The following is a 13096-nucleotide window of genomic DNA, read 5'->3' on the forward strand; positions in this document are numbered from 1 at the left end:
ATGGCCGCCCCTCCCTGAGCCTGGTTCTGCCGGAGGTTTCTTCCTGTTAAAAGGGAGTTTTTCCTTCCCACTGTTGCCAAAGTGCTTGCTCTTAGGGGGTCATATGATTGTTGGGTTTTTCTCTGTATTTATTATTGTGCTATCTACTGTACAATATAAAGTGCCTTGAGGCGACTTTTGTTGTGATTTGGCGCTGTATAAATAAAATTGAATTGAATTGAATTGAATAGATGAGGAGGTTGGCAGAGCAAAAAAGATCTAAAAATAGTCAGAAGTGATTCTGTCTGCGATTCCGTTTAGTAACTGTGAAGACAAGATGACAAATACACCACCTTTCCATTTTTCCCTCCTTTAACTCTGTTCCCAGATGGTTTGGCCCAGCTGCTATATGCGATATCTCTGCTTTACAGATAACACTTTATAGCACATTTTTGCTGGGTGTGATGCGGGTGTCTGTTAAGCAAGACTGTCATATTCACTGTCACGCTGCCATGTCACGTTAAAGACAGGGGGTAGACGAGGGAGGACAAGTGCAGTTGCAAAATTTGTTCTAGGCAGTGATTACTGGAATCCTAACTGCTTCACAGCAACATACTACTCATTGCTTTCTTGAATTAAAGAGAATTAGGTACAGCTATAACAGCAGCAGGTATGAGAGAGCTTCATTTTGTCACAATATCAAGTTCAAACATTCAAAGACTCAGAGGAAGTGTCATTTGTCCTAGATCCGGTGACATTTATCATTTCTAAGCATCATAAACCCCTCAAGTCCTGTCTATTATTTTGACATTTTCATCTAACAGAACAGACAGCGATGCATTCAGTGAGAGCTCCAACAAGTAAGGCCACACTGATAAACATGGGACATAACAATACTATCTGTCCCCATCACCAGGCTGGAGTGAAAGCCTGAAAGCCAGAGAGACTGGTGCTATTGAACCAGTTTAAAATTTGTTTTTAAAATGTCATCAAAAAAACATCAACAGCAGGGCAAACACAACAGTGCCCATGTGAAGGATGGTATCTATACATATGCTCTTTAAAAGATTTTCTGCAAAATGTTTTATGACGATCCTGATGAAGGTCATTAATCAAATCACTGACCTGGCCAGTACATTCATTCATTTTAAGATTATTGAGGTTTTTGCAATCTCTCTATTTATTTTGGTCTGTGGTCCACTGTGGTGATGTACAGAGGCAAAGCTCCAAAAATGGTGTCTCTGTCCAGCAAATTATGGACTTAACTCCATGTAAGGTACATGAGCTTTGTCATTTGTGGTTGTGCCTGATTATTTTGTATTAAAATAAGCATTTGGTAACTGAGCTGACTCATTTTTAACATGACATGTTAAAAATACATTCAGTTTTTTAGTCCCCCCACCCCCACCCCCCCTCACCCCCACACACACACACACACACACACAGCTTGTTGAAGGACACACACCAACAGATTTATATTCTGTTCTCTAGCCTTACATGTCACTTTGCTTTCCCAAAAATGGGGTTTTCAGAGTTGACCAGATGAAATGTGTGGTGAAGGATTCCACAATTCCCGCAGCACAGGTCACCCCTGACCTCAGCTAGCTAAGAATAGCAGCTACATGATGCATTCATACATACAGAGCTGCAGCACACCCGCTTCCTGCACAATTATCACCGAGCTGACTACATCACACACACACACACATATTGGATAAGTGTACAGTGCACAAATGCAGTGTACACTCATTCCAAATTCTAAAAGCAATAAAAAAAATCAAAATAAATTAACCAACTGAGCATGCACTTCAACTTATGCTTTTCCCTATTTTCTCTCATATATACATACTGCTCAAAAAATTACAGGAATGCTTTTTCATCAGAGAACAGCATCAAGTCCCCTAAAATTCTGGGATTTTGATCTGATCGGTTAGGTATCGGGATGATGCCCTGGTCCAGATCTGGGTGGGCACCATCCATCATTTCAGAAGGCAAAACAGCTCCAATATAAGATACATAAGCATTATATTTACCTGTCAATCATGCAAAGTTAATCTAGTAAAGTCCAACATTTTAAATATGAAGCTGGAAATTAGCATAACAGAGCCACTTAAATCTAAGAAGACTTTTAATAAAATACCCTCATAGCACCATTTGCTTGCCTCTCCACCCTACTGTTTGGGGTTCTCTATGGCAGGACCACACTGGGGCCTACAGCCAAGGTGCAAAAGCATCTGGACATCAGTGCCAGAGTATAAATTGTTGTTAACAAAAACCTTATACAAGCAAATGTGAACGCTGTGTCCGCATGTAGTGCTGGGAGCCCAAGGTAGACAGAACAATGCTACACCCTCTTCATGACATATCTGAGTTATCTGAGCCACTGATAGTAATATTTTTCCCTGACATTATAAATACATTATTAGATTTGCATATATTTACTGCCTAAGTGATACTGCTTTAATTTGCAAACTAAGACAGATATATACATGACGCACAGAAGTATCTGTAAAAAGAAATACTGTAAAATCTTTTACAATGTAGGTCAAAAGGATGACAGATGGTGAAAGATATGACTGTGTCATTAATTATTCGGGGTCTGTGACACAAATGTTTGGTGGGTACATTCGTATTTCCCCTCATGCTCTGCAGACAACTCAAAACTTCAGAAAAAAATAGTATTTTGAACATTTTAAAGACCAGACGTTTTTACCTGGTAGAGCATGACAGGCTCCATGCTGTAACCCAGCATCTCAGCAAACTCTCTGGCAATCACCGACTTGCCGCAACCCTAGAAATAAAAGAAGGTACTCGTTATTAAAATCAGATTCACTATGTGCATTGTATGTGTATATGTGTATCATGTGTTAGCCACCTTAGGTCCTATCAGACATATGTCCTTAACCATGTGCGACTGTATCATCTCGGCCAACAACTGGGAGTGGCTTGGTGTATGAATGTAGGTGGGACTGCTTTTGGGTGGACGTGGCTCCTTAACGCCTGCTGGAACCTGAAGTTTCATAAACAGGAGAAACAAGCATGAAGGAGGCAAACAACAGCAACAGCATCTTATTGGTGAACCCCGACATTTTACCCTGTGTGGGAAGAAAAAAAATTAAAAAAGAAAGTAAAAACATGTTTAGCTCCCTTTATGGTTACTTTCTTATGATTGGCTGCCCCTCACAAACAAGTTTGCACAGCTGGTGTGCAGAGCTTTGTGCTCGCAGCCAGCACTGTGTGCCTAAGATGACCATATTAAGGATGTCTCCCCTTATTAACTTAGTACAAAAAGTAGAAAAAACACACATACCACACCCTCAGTGGGTGAGAGTGGTATGTGTGTGATAGTTTATATCGATATTTTGGTTTTGCTGCCCCCAGACTTGGGTCATTCCACCGTGGTCATCCAGACATCACCTGGAGTGGCTCTGTGCCCCACGGATTAAGAACCACTGCCCTAAACAAACTTGTGATTCACAGATTCTCTGCCAAACAGCTGGAAACAAAATTCATTATTTTTTAAGAACTCTGCGTTATCAACAGCACAAAAAACACTACATATTAGGAGCCAACATGGTTCCTGCCACACATGAAGAAAATGCAGCCTCAAAGAGTTAACCAGAGTGATATCATTTGTTTGCCTGCAGGATCCACACCACTATTTTTAGTAGTCTGAAAGGATGTCTGTTTTTCCAAACACTATGCAGAGACACATTCACACAGACTGCTGCTTTTCGGTCAAGCTACTGATACTGTGTGTCTTCCTGTCTGTCCGTGTGTGGTCTGCCACGTGATAATGGGCATCTCTATAAAAGAATGACTTTCACTCTGCATGTTTTTTGATTCATAATGAAGCCTAATGCTTGCACTCATTAGGATCGATTACACTATAGATTTGCTTTATGCATTTTTTTTATACATTAAATACTTTTTTTTGTTAATGTCTGAATGGACTAATGGAAATTTAATAGAGTGACTTTTATCTGAAAAATGCAGGATGGGTTTTCTGCAAAATCTAAGGCGTCTGACGCCAATGCACTGACTCTCACATTATCAAACGTGAGAAACGCTAGCCCGCTAATGACAAATATCAATAATGACTAACTGCGACTATTGCAAACGACTCACGACTCCAGCTAGCACAGAAAAATTACACAGTATCTTAAGAAACCAAACAGTGAAATAAGTACGTAAGGCTGGCTAATTTAAGACTGACACATAGTTGTAATGAATTTGGCCAAATTATCAGCCATATCAATGTTGTACGATTTGTGTTAGTCAGAGCTAGCTGGCTAACCGCGTAATATGTATGCTAACCTTGCCAGACAGTTAAATCTGCACAGCGTCCAAACTAGACTTTAGCTTAAATGTTTACTGCAAACAGTGACCAAAAAATAAAACCAACAAGGACGTATTTAAAACTGCTGTTCCTTTAATGACCACTTGAGGTCAGCTCCAAAGACACTAATCTCCACTGACTCATATATCAAAATGCTCAACTTTACAGCAGAAATACAGTATGTCTATGTCATGGTATTTAAAAAAAGAAGAAAACATGTTTGACAGCTAAATTTTGCTATCTTGAAATTAGGGTATTTTTTTTCTTCACTAATTGTATTAAGGTCTAAAGGTTGGTCTTGATGCATGCTCAATCTGGCTGTAGCGTTTTCAGTGGGAGAAACGTTTCGTCACTCATCCAAGTGACTTCTTCAGTCTCAGCTGACTGCAGCTGACCATTGATCTTTGGGGGAGCCATTTACGTAAAACGGGAAAGACCATCTCTGATTCGAGGAGGGGGCCTAAGGGTACATCCTTTCCCATCTTACTTTACTTACTTTTCATGATTGCAGCCATTCCCCGACTCTCTGTGAATGGTACTCATTGCCATCAATCAATGATAACTGATCAATGGGCTTTGATTAGTGGTCATGACAATTTTCAGATCAAGGAACTGACCTCACATCCCACTGCTCATTCAGTGGGCTAGATTTGTGCAAATGTAGTGTTTATAAGGTTGGGGAAACCTGCAGTCAGCTGAGACTGAAGAAGTCACTTGGATGATGACACAGCGTTTCTCCCACTGAAAACACTACATCCAGATGAACAGAATCAACCTTTTGGGGTCTAAATGTTGGGTAATAATTTCGCTGTCTTTATATGTTCTGTTCGTCCCTCTGGAGCATCTTTGAAATGCTTATTTGAAGAAATACAACTTGATTTGTTTATGTCTAGTTAGTGAATTAAATTATATCCTTCATTGATTTGTAACATCTTGATACTAATTGGGTATTTGTGTCTTTGCAGTGATCCCAACTTGCAAACCAAGCTGGTTAGCTGATGACCTACAGTCCTTTTTGCCTCCAAAAAACAAGAAGGCAACTACCACACCTCTAAATTCAAGGCTTCAAAATAAAAGTTCACAAAGCAGTGGGCGATGTCATGCTGGCTATGTCTGTCTTTTATATGTAGTCTATGGTGTACACCCAGTCTGCTGGTACCTGAAAGGTGATGTCTTTGTCCACTACATGTAAAGTGATGTCTGCATGACCTTCTACATCTTTTGCCGTGGACACACTCAAAATGGTGGTGGGTGCTGGCTGACGATGACCATCCAGAAGCTCAAATCGCTGTGAAAGAACCCATATAAAGCAAAACTGATGCCTTCAATCAACCATATGATGTTCAGGCTATATCAAGCATGCACCTGAGGTAAAACCATATACAGAAGACACTTTAACATCACATCTTGACTTACACTGAGTACGCCCTCAACAGCAGTGCGACCGTCCTTGCCCAACATACTGTTATAAGGATAAAGCCTATGGAGCAGTTGCTGGCAGGATAGCATTGGGAAAGAGTTCTGGAAAAGGACAGAAAAGTCATGCAGGTACTAGTAATTTTAAAAAAAATTTCTCCTTTAAATTTTTGGCTTTCATTTCTCTTTCTCGCTCCTGTCTCACCAGGACATGAAGGGCAGGAAGCAGGTTGTCCACAGGAAAGTCAGGAAGGCCTAGGTTGGATGATTCCTGGGAGCATAGCGTAGTAGCTAGTGAGAGCAGCTGGGAAACTCTGACACACAGGAAACAACACAATACTGCATGAAGACACAGACCATCAAAGAATACTCATACTTCAGTATGCATCTACCTAAAATGTACCTTTCTGCAGCAACATTTGGTCCTGCTGAGTACAGCAACTCCAACTGGTCCTGAAAATATACAGAAGAAAACAAGACTTAAATATCCTCAAAGTCTCACAAATTTACTGCAGAACACCGTTGGCTGAGAGGCCAGAGAGAAAGAAAACAAAGGCTCAATATTTAAATTCCAGAACAAATCCAAAACTAATATATCCTTCTAGTATTATCGCTAATTTTCTTCAGTGTAATAACATTTCAGTATGTTGTACAAAGTGTGTTATGTTTATTATCAGAGTACATAAAAGGAAAATTTGGATCGGTGCGTCTTTTTCTCCCCCACAGCCACACCTTTCTTATCTTGTTGAAGCATTTTTCTTTTAAGTAACCTGTAAATTCCTGGATTGACCTTGAATGGTAGGTAATAGACGTCTCTAGCCTGGAAGCGAGAGCGGAGAGGAGGATCCAGCGGATTGCCTTTGTACTTGGGTACAGGAAGACCAAGCGCGATGACTCGAAAGTCCTCGCTTACGCGGACAATCTTCCAGCTGTCCAGCTCCTCTTTGGTGTGCTCCTGAAATGCATCAAGGTAAGAAAAACTGGCCTATAACTTCCTTTCATCTCACACATTTTTGTATTAAATGCTATTTTTATCCAAAAGGCTGCAGGTGCAAAGCTCCATGTGACAAGCACAGACTCTGAATGTCGCACAGCAGCAGGATTTATAGCAACAGCTTTTTTTTCCCCCTCAAAACACAACAAGAGCACTGTAGGAGTAGTGTGAAAATTCACTGCTTAAGTGGGAATTTACATATAGACATGACTCCATAAACAACAGCTAGCATTATAAAAAATAATAACAGCGCCCCCAGTGCTACCCCTGAGGCTGCCAGTAGATTAAACTGTGCTAGAAATGTGAAAATCCTAGGTAACATTCTTCTTGAGTTATCGGATTTTCACCTTGACCTGGAAGTTAAGGTGACCAAGATTTGAATTTGTCTGAGATTTTTAGTGAAGGCACCTGAGTGTCAATTTGAAAATCTTATGTCGCCTCGATATTGAGTTATCATGTTCATAAACTTGGGTGCCCACACTGCCCAGGCATTCGTCCAGTGTGGCAACAATAGCCCATCAAACTTTTACAGCTGAGGGGTTAAAAAAAAAGTAAATGCCTCAGCTGTTGTTACCTAAAAAGATTATTCCCATGCGTAAGTTCTAGTTTAGCAATTAGCCGTGGGAAGTGTTTGACTTGTGCAGGCGAGTGTGCTGCTCTGACCTGCAGCAGCTTGTCGTAACGCTCCGCTGACATGAGGAAGCGTCCATCCTCCAGCTGCATCTCGCGATTCTCCAGCAGGTTGTTAAGAACAGGCAGGACATTCCTCTCGGCTTTCTCCAGCCCCTCCAGGACCAGGACTCGGCCTCTTGTTGCGGCCCTTACAGCACACTAGGAAAAAGCATTAAAAGTCAAGACAAAGCGATGAAGTCAATCAATACTTCAGAAATAATAGGAGATGAAGGGGAAGGATGCTGTAAACTCTTCCAACACATGATGAGTTTTGCCTCAGGTCAAATCTGTTGCTCCACTGTACAGGATGACCTCTGATCTCTGGGCTAAAAGCTTTTTTACAGACAGGGAATCTGACCTTCCACCAGTCCTCATTGTGTATACTCTATATAAGACAGTATAAGCTTCCGATAAAGCCTTTCCTGAGGTTGTCCTCATCTGTGTTTGTCCTCCAAGCTACTCTGAAACTTTCAAATCAGTCTCTGCTGTTTTAGGAAGCTCTATTTTCTCCCACCAAATGTGGGATAAAACATCTCGAGTTAGTTTATACAGTGAGTGTGGAAATGCATGTGTCTGCGCACATTTCTGCAGAAATCAAAAAGCATGTCTGACGTCAAGAGGCAGGAAACTTTAGCTGTCTGGGTGGACCACAGAGCGAGCGGCTATGTAATTAGGTTAACATGTAAATGCGTGGCAGGTTGTGTGGGAAGCAGAGCCATAAAACTATAGTGAGGACCAGATGCTCTATATTTAACTCTTGGTCCATTTTCGGCACCAACGCTGTAATCAGATAATTGTTAGAAATGTAAATGACGCAGGATGTTGAGTAGGCGAGAGAGAGAGAGAGAGAGAGAGAGACAGGGAAGCACAGAGGGGCCTTGTGCTATGTCTGACACCAGCCATGCAGAAAAAAAGAAAAACATCCCACCAAATACTTTTAGCCACTTAGAAATGTTAGAAATGTCACAGAACAGTGAATGTGTAATATTAATGTAACTAGCACTATTTAAAAAAAGAGTTAAAGGTCTACAGAGACATCACTTCCTACAACATCTCTTTGTGTTATATGTGATGTTTCATTTTTTTTCATAATGCTATGTGTATGAATCAAAAAGCTTCTGTTCCTAATTTACCTACTTCGTGCGCATACAGAAGCATGTTTTCCGCAAAGTGTTTGCAGGTCACAACATAGACTGTATACAAACGATAGACGCAGCTTCGGGTACGCCCAAGTTCCCAAATGACCAGCAAACGGCAACTTCCTAGTGGTGATTTATGACCTCAGTAAGTATTTTCCTAATAGATTTATTGTCAGTAGTTTCCAGTCTTAATGAATACAATATGATGTTTATTTTTTATAGTACGCTGTATTTTGAATAGGAACAGACTGCAAAGAAGAGAATCCTTTAGAGCTTGGCTAGAGTGTGACTGAAAAGTCGCTACTACACAAGTCTGCTCATTTTCTCAGACAGGTCTATCTATGCCCATCATGTCTCATCAGTTTAAAAAACAAAAAAACAAACCAGAATGGCAATGGCAAAAACAAAATCTTAAGCTGAGATTTTCAAAACAAGAGTCCACAAACCAAAACCGGTCAAGACTCCAGTTAACAAGGGTCCAAAACCATTTTAAGCTTTAATGATAGGTTAAAAAACCTAAAAAAGAACAACTTTAACACAACTCAAGCTGAAAATAAATTTGAATGATTTACAGATTCTGTATTTTTTTAATAAATGGCCTAGCATAATATAAAAAAAAGTTTTAAAAATCAACCCCAGATAATATTTTTTTATGTCACATAATATCCAATAAAATAATTTCAAATGCCCCTCAAACCAGTTTTTTAGAGTCTGATGTCCTCTGCCTCTGCTCTTGTCCCAGAACATTTCAAATTAAATCATTTCGACTGCTTGAGTGCTGAACAAAAATGTTTTCCATTATTTCTATTCTAAATCCGGATTTTTGGCTTCTAATTTGACAACAAACCTCTATTTACTCTGTGGTAATTCAGCCACGGCAGTGAGTTTTGTTTCCCCCATGGGGCACTGTGGTCCAGCCCTTTAACTTTAACTAGAGGAAATAAGAGAATCCTGTTTTCTTGTGGATACCTTTGAATTATATTTTTTAATATTTTTTTTGGTTGGCATTGCACGTTATTGCATGTTCTTCCATTTGCGCAACATCTCTAAAGTTAGAAATATCCTGTCTCTTAGTGACGCTGAAAAACTAGTTCATGCATTTATTACGTCCAAGCTGGACTACTGTAATTCATTATTATCAGGATGTCCTAAAAACTCGCTGAAAAGTCTTCAGCTAATCCAAAATGCTGCAGCAAGAGTACTGACAGGGACTAGAAAGAGAGAGCATATTTCTCCTGTTTTGGCTTCCCTTCATTGGCTTCCTGTTAAATCCAGAATTGAATTCAAAATCCTGCTCCTCACATACAAGGTCTTAAATAATCAGGCCCCATCTTAGGCTACATTCACACTGCAGGCGAAAGCGCATCAAATCCCAAGTGCATCAGAACTACCACCGTGAACATGGAGCTGTTTGCCTCTTTCACGTAGCCTTAGGCTACATTCACACTGCAGGCGAAAGCGCATCAAATCCGATTTTTTTGACCCTATGCGACCCATATCCGATCATGGTATGACAGTGTGAACGGCACAAATCCAATATTTTCAAATCCGACCTGGGTCACTTTCGTATGTGGTACTGAATCCGATACATATCCGATGTTTTAGAAAGCGACTGCTGTTTGAACGGTCATGTCGCATTAAATCCGTCTTTTACGTCACTGACACAAGGCAGACGCCAATTATCAGCGCCGGAGAAGCGCCCGAGAAGACATCGCGAACGCTTCCTGGCCATCCAGTGTAGATGTCAGTGAAACTGTTGGGAAGACAACGTTGGAGAAACGTGAACATTTTATTTGTACTGTATAATCTGCAGTTTCTGACCGAAATCTGCAACTATCCTTTGAAGCACCGCTCCTCTAAAACAGCAATACGGATCATTATTAGGTTATCTACATTATTATGTAAATAACAAAATAACTTAAAGCAAAACTTGGGAAACGTAAAGTCCGAAGTCTTTATATTAAGGGCCATCAGTCAAACAATATTGTTTGCTCTGGGTCTAAACAGAGCGCGTTGTGTGTGACATCTTCTTTTAGCATGCGGGCGCTTTGAGCGTTCACACTAGAGAGCGTTTGCTGTCGCATTTTATTTGTAGTGTGAACAAGCAGACAAAAAAAATCGGATTTGATCAAAAAATCGGAATTGAGCATTAAGACCTGCAGTGTGAACGTAGCCTAAGACCTGCAGTGTGAACGTAGCCTTAATGACCTTGTAGTACCATATCACCCTATTAGAGCACTTCGCTCTCACACTGCAGGCCTACTTGCTGTCCCTAGAGTATTTAAAAGTAGAATGGGAGGGAGAGCCTTCAGTTTTCAGGCCCCTCTTCTGTGGAACCAGCTTCCAGTTTGGATTCGGGAGACAGACACTATCTCTACTTTCAAGATTAGGCTTAAAACTTTCCTTTTTGCTAAAGCATATAGTTAAAATGGTAAATGGCCTGCATTTGTATAGCGCTTTACTCAGTCCCTAAGGACCCCAAAGCGCTTTACACTACATTCAGTCATTCACACACACATTCACAATGGCAAGCTACATTGTAGCCACAGCTGCCCTGGGGCACACTGACAGAGGCGAGGCTGCCGGACACTGGCGCCACTGGGCCCTTTGATCACCACCAGTAGGCATGGGGTTAGTATCTTGCCCAAGGATATTTGGCATGCAGCCAGGAGCCAGCCTGGGATCGAACCACCGACCTTCTGATTAGTGGCTGACCTGCTCTGCCACCTGAGCTACAGCCACCCCTATTAGTTAGGGCTGGACCAGGTGACCCTGAATCCTCCCTTAGTTATGCTGCATTAGACATAGGCTGCCGGGGATTCCCATGATGCATTGAGTTTTTCCTTTCCAGTCACCTTTCTCATTCACTGTGTGTTAATAGACCTCTCTGCATCGAATCATATCTTTTATTAATCTCTGTCTCTCTTCCACAGCATGTCTTTCATCCTGTTTTCCTTCTCTCACCCCAACCGGTCGCACCAGATGACCGCCCCTCCCTGAGCCTGGTTCTGCCGGAGGTTTCTTCCTGTTAAAAGGGAGTTTTTCCTTCCCACTGTCGCCAAAGTGCTTGCTCATAGGGAGTCATATGATTGTTGGGTTTTTCTCTGTACCTATGAAGCGCCTTGAGGCAACTTTTGTTGTGATTTGGCGCTATATAAATAAAATTGAATTAAATTGAATGTGATATTTAATTGCAAGTTTTTTTGTTTTTGTTTAATTTTTGTGTTGGAAGAAATTTTGTACTTAAAAAAAAGACTTTTCCAACATGTAACTTTGCCTAGAAAGTGTAGAAAGTGCATCCTGTCAAATGATTTCAGGACAGCTGTACGTTTGGGTTCAGATTCAGCTCTAGTGGAGGTGGAAGGCTTTTTATTACTGTAATAGAGACTTATTTGTAGACCGGGTTTGAGTTAAGCTGCCTTACATAAGAGCCAGCTAAATGAAGAAGGGTGACTGGAAATGTCAGAAATATAACAAGCATGCGATTACATCCATGTGACTCCTTCATGCATACTTTGGGGGTAGGGTGATGCTTGGAATGAAGGAGGAAGAGTAAAAAAAAAAAAAAGACCAAGAACTAGAGATAGAAAATGAAGTGGAAGGATGGGAGGGGAGGGGAGGGACAGCTTAAGCTCAGGGAATGACACGTTAAGCCTGAATATAGGGCTCCAAATCAGCACAGACCCCTGAGGAATACTTGGATGTTCTAGTTAACACACAAACGCACACCTCCTACAAAACTATTCTCAAAGAGAAGAGCTCTCTAATTTGCACCCACACATCTCCAGTCCATAAAACAAATGTTGGAAAATATAATATGTACACAGTGTTATTGCACCAGACACATGGCACAGGACTCATAATCCATGACATCCCAACAACATAAAACTTTTCCAATGGACGTTTTAATGTAGGAAAGCACAGAAATAAGCAATCTTTCACCCCATTTATTAACATCAATAATGCTGTTTCTATGGAAACAATGAAGAATGTTTTGATTTAGATAAAGAGGTGGGAGGAAGATGAGCCTCAGGCAGAGGGAGTTGGATGAGTTGGCTAGCTTTTTCTCGTTCCAGGGAAAGACGTGCTCTGATAGAAACAAAACTATTAAAGTCATTAAGGGATGAAGACTGTTTAATCAACCAGAAACTTGATCATGTATATTTTTTACAGTTCACAGTTACAGTTTGTGTCTATGGTTAAATGATTTTCCATGGAAACTCTCAAAACAGATTTTTTTTCTCCTAATATTCTAAGAGAGTAGATGGTCCGACTTTACAACGCTACCTCACTTAAGTTATGGGGAAGTGTTGCAGCCTTAATCCAGGGTTTGAGTCCATGTCTGGTTTATCACTGAACCAGTGATACAAGTGAATATGCAGATATTCATAAAACAGTTACAGCATTTTCAACAACTCTGTTGGAGCTTTGATGGACTGGCGACCTGTCCAACATGCACCTAGCCTTTTGCGCTACAGATTGGTAGCCACTAAAATATAGCAGTTTCCTTTATGAACTTAACCATTTATCTACATTACATGCACATCTATGATTCGG

General features: G+C 40.8%; 1 protein-coding gene across 1 annotated transcript in view; it reads right to left on the reverse strand.

Moving 5' to 3' along the window:
* vwa8 (von Willebrand factor A domain containing 8) overlaps nucleotides 1-13096 on the reverse strand; it is a 93060-nt gene that overhangs the window by 72361 nt on the left and 7603 nt on the right. Inside the window, exons 5-12 of the mRNA XM_031727287.2 lie at nucleotides 7392-7559; nucleotides 6525-6689; nucleotides 6138-6187; nucleotides 5940-6048; nucleotides 5735-5839; nucleotides 5478-5606; nucleotides 2855-2989; nucleotides 2693-2770 (exon numbers count right to left, since the gene is read on the reverse strand). Coding sequence (XP_031583147.2) covers nucleotides 2693-2770; nucleotides 2855-2989; nucleotides 5478-5606; nucleotides 5735-5839; nucleotides 5940-6048; nucleotides 6138-6187; nucleotides 6525-6689; nucleotides 7392-7559 — 939 coding nt within the window. The remainder of the gene's footprint in view (nucleotides 1-2692; nucleotides 2771-2854; nucleotides 2990-5477; nucleotides 5607-5734; nucleotides 5840-5939; nucleotides 6049-6137; nucleotides 6188-6524; nucleotides 6690-7391; nucleotides 7560-13096) is intronic.

Source organism: Oreochromis aureus, linkage group 16, assembly GCF_013358895.1.
Source record: "Oreochromis aureus strain Israel breed Guangdong linkage group 16, ZZ_aureus, whole genome shotgun sequence".
Taxonomy (NCBI): domain Eukaryota; kingdom Metazoa; phylum Chordata; class Actinopteri; order Cichliformes; family Cichlidae; genus Oreochromis; species Oreochromis aureus.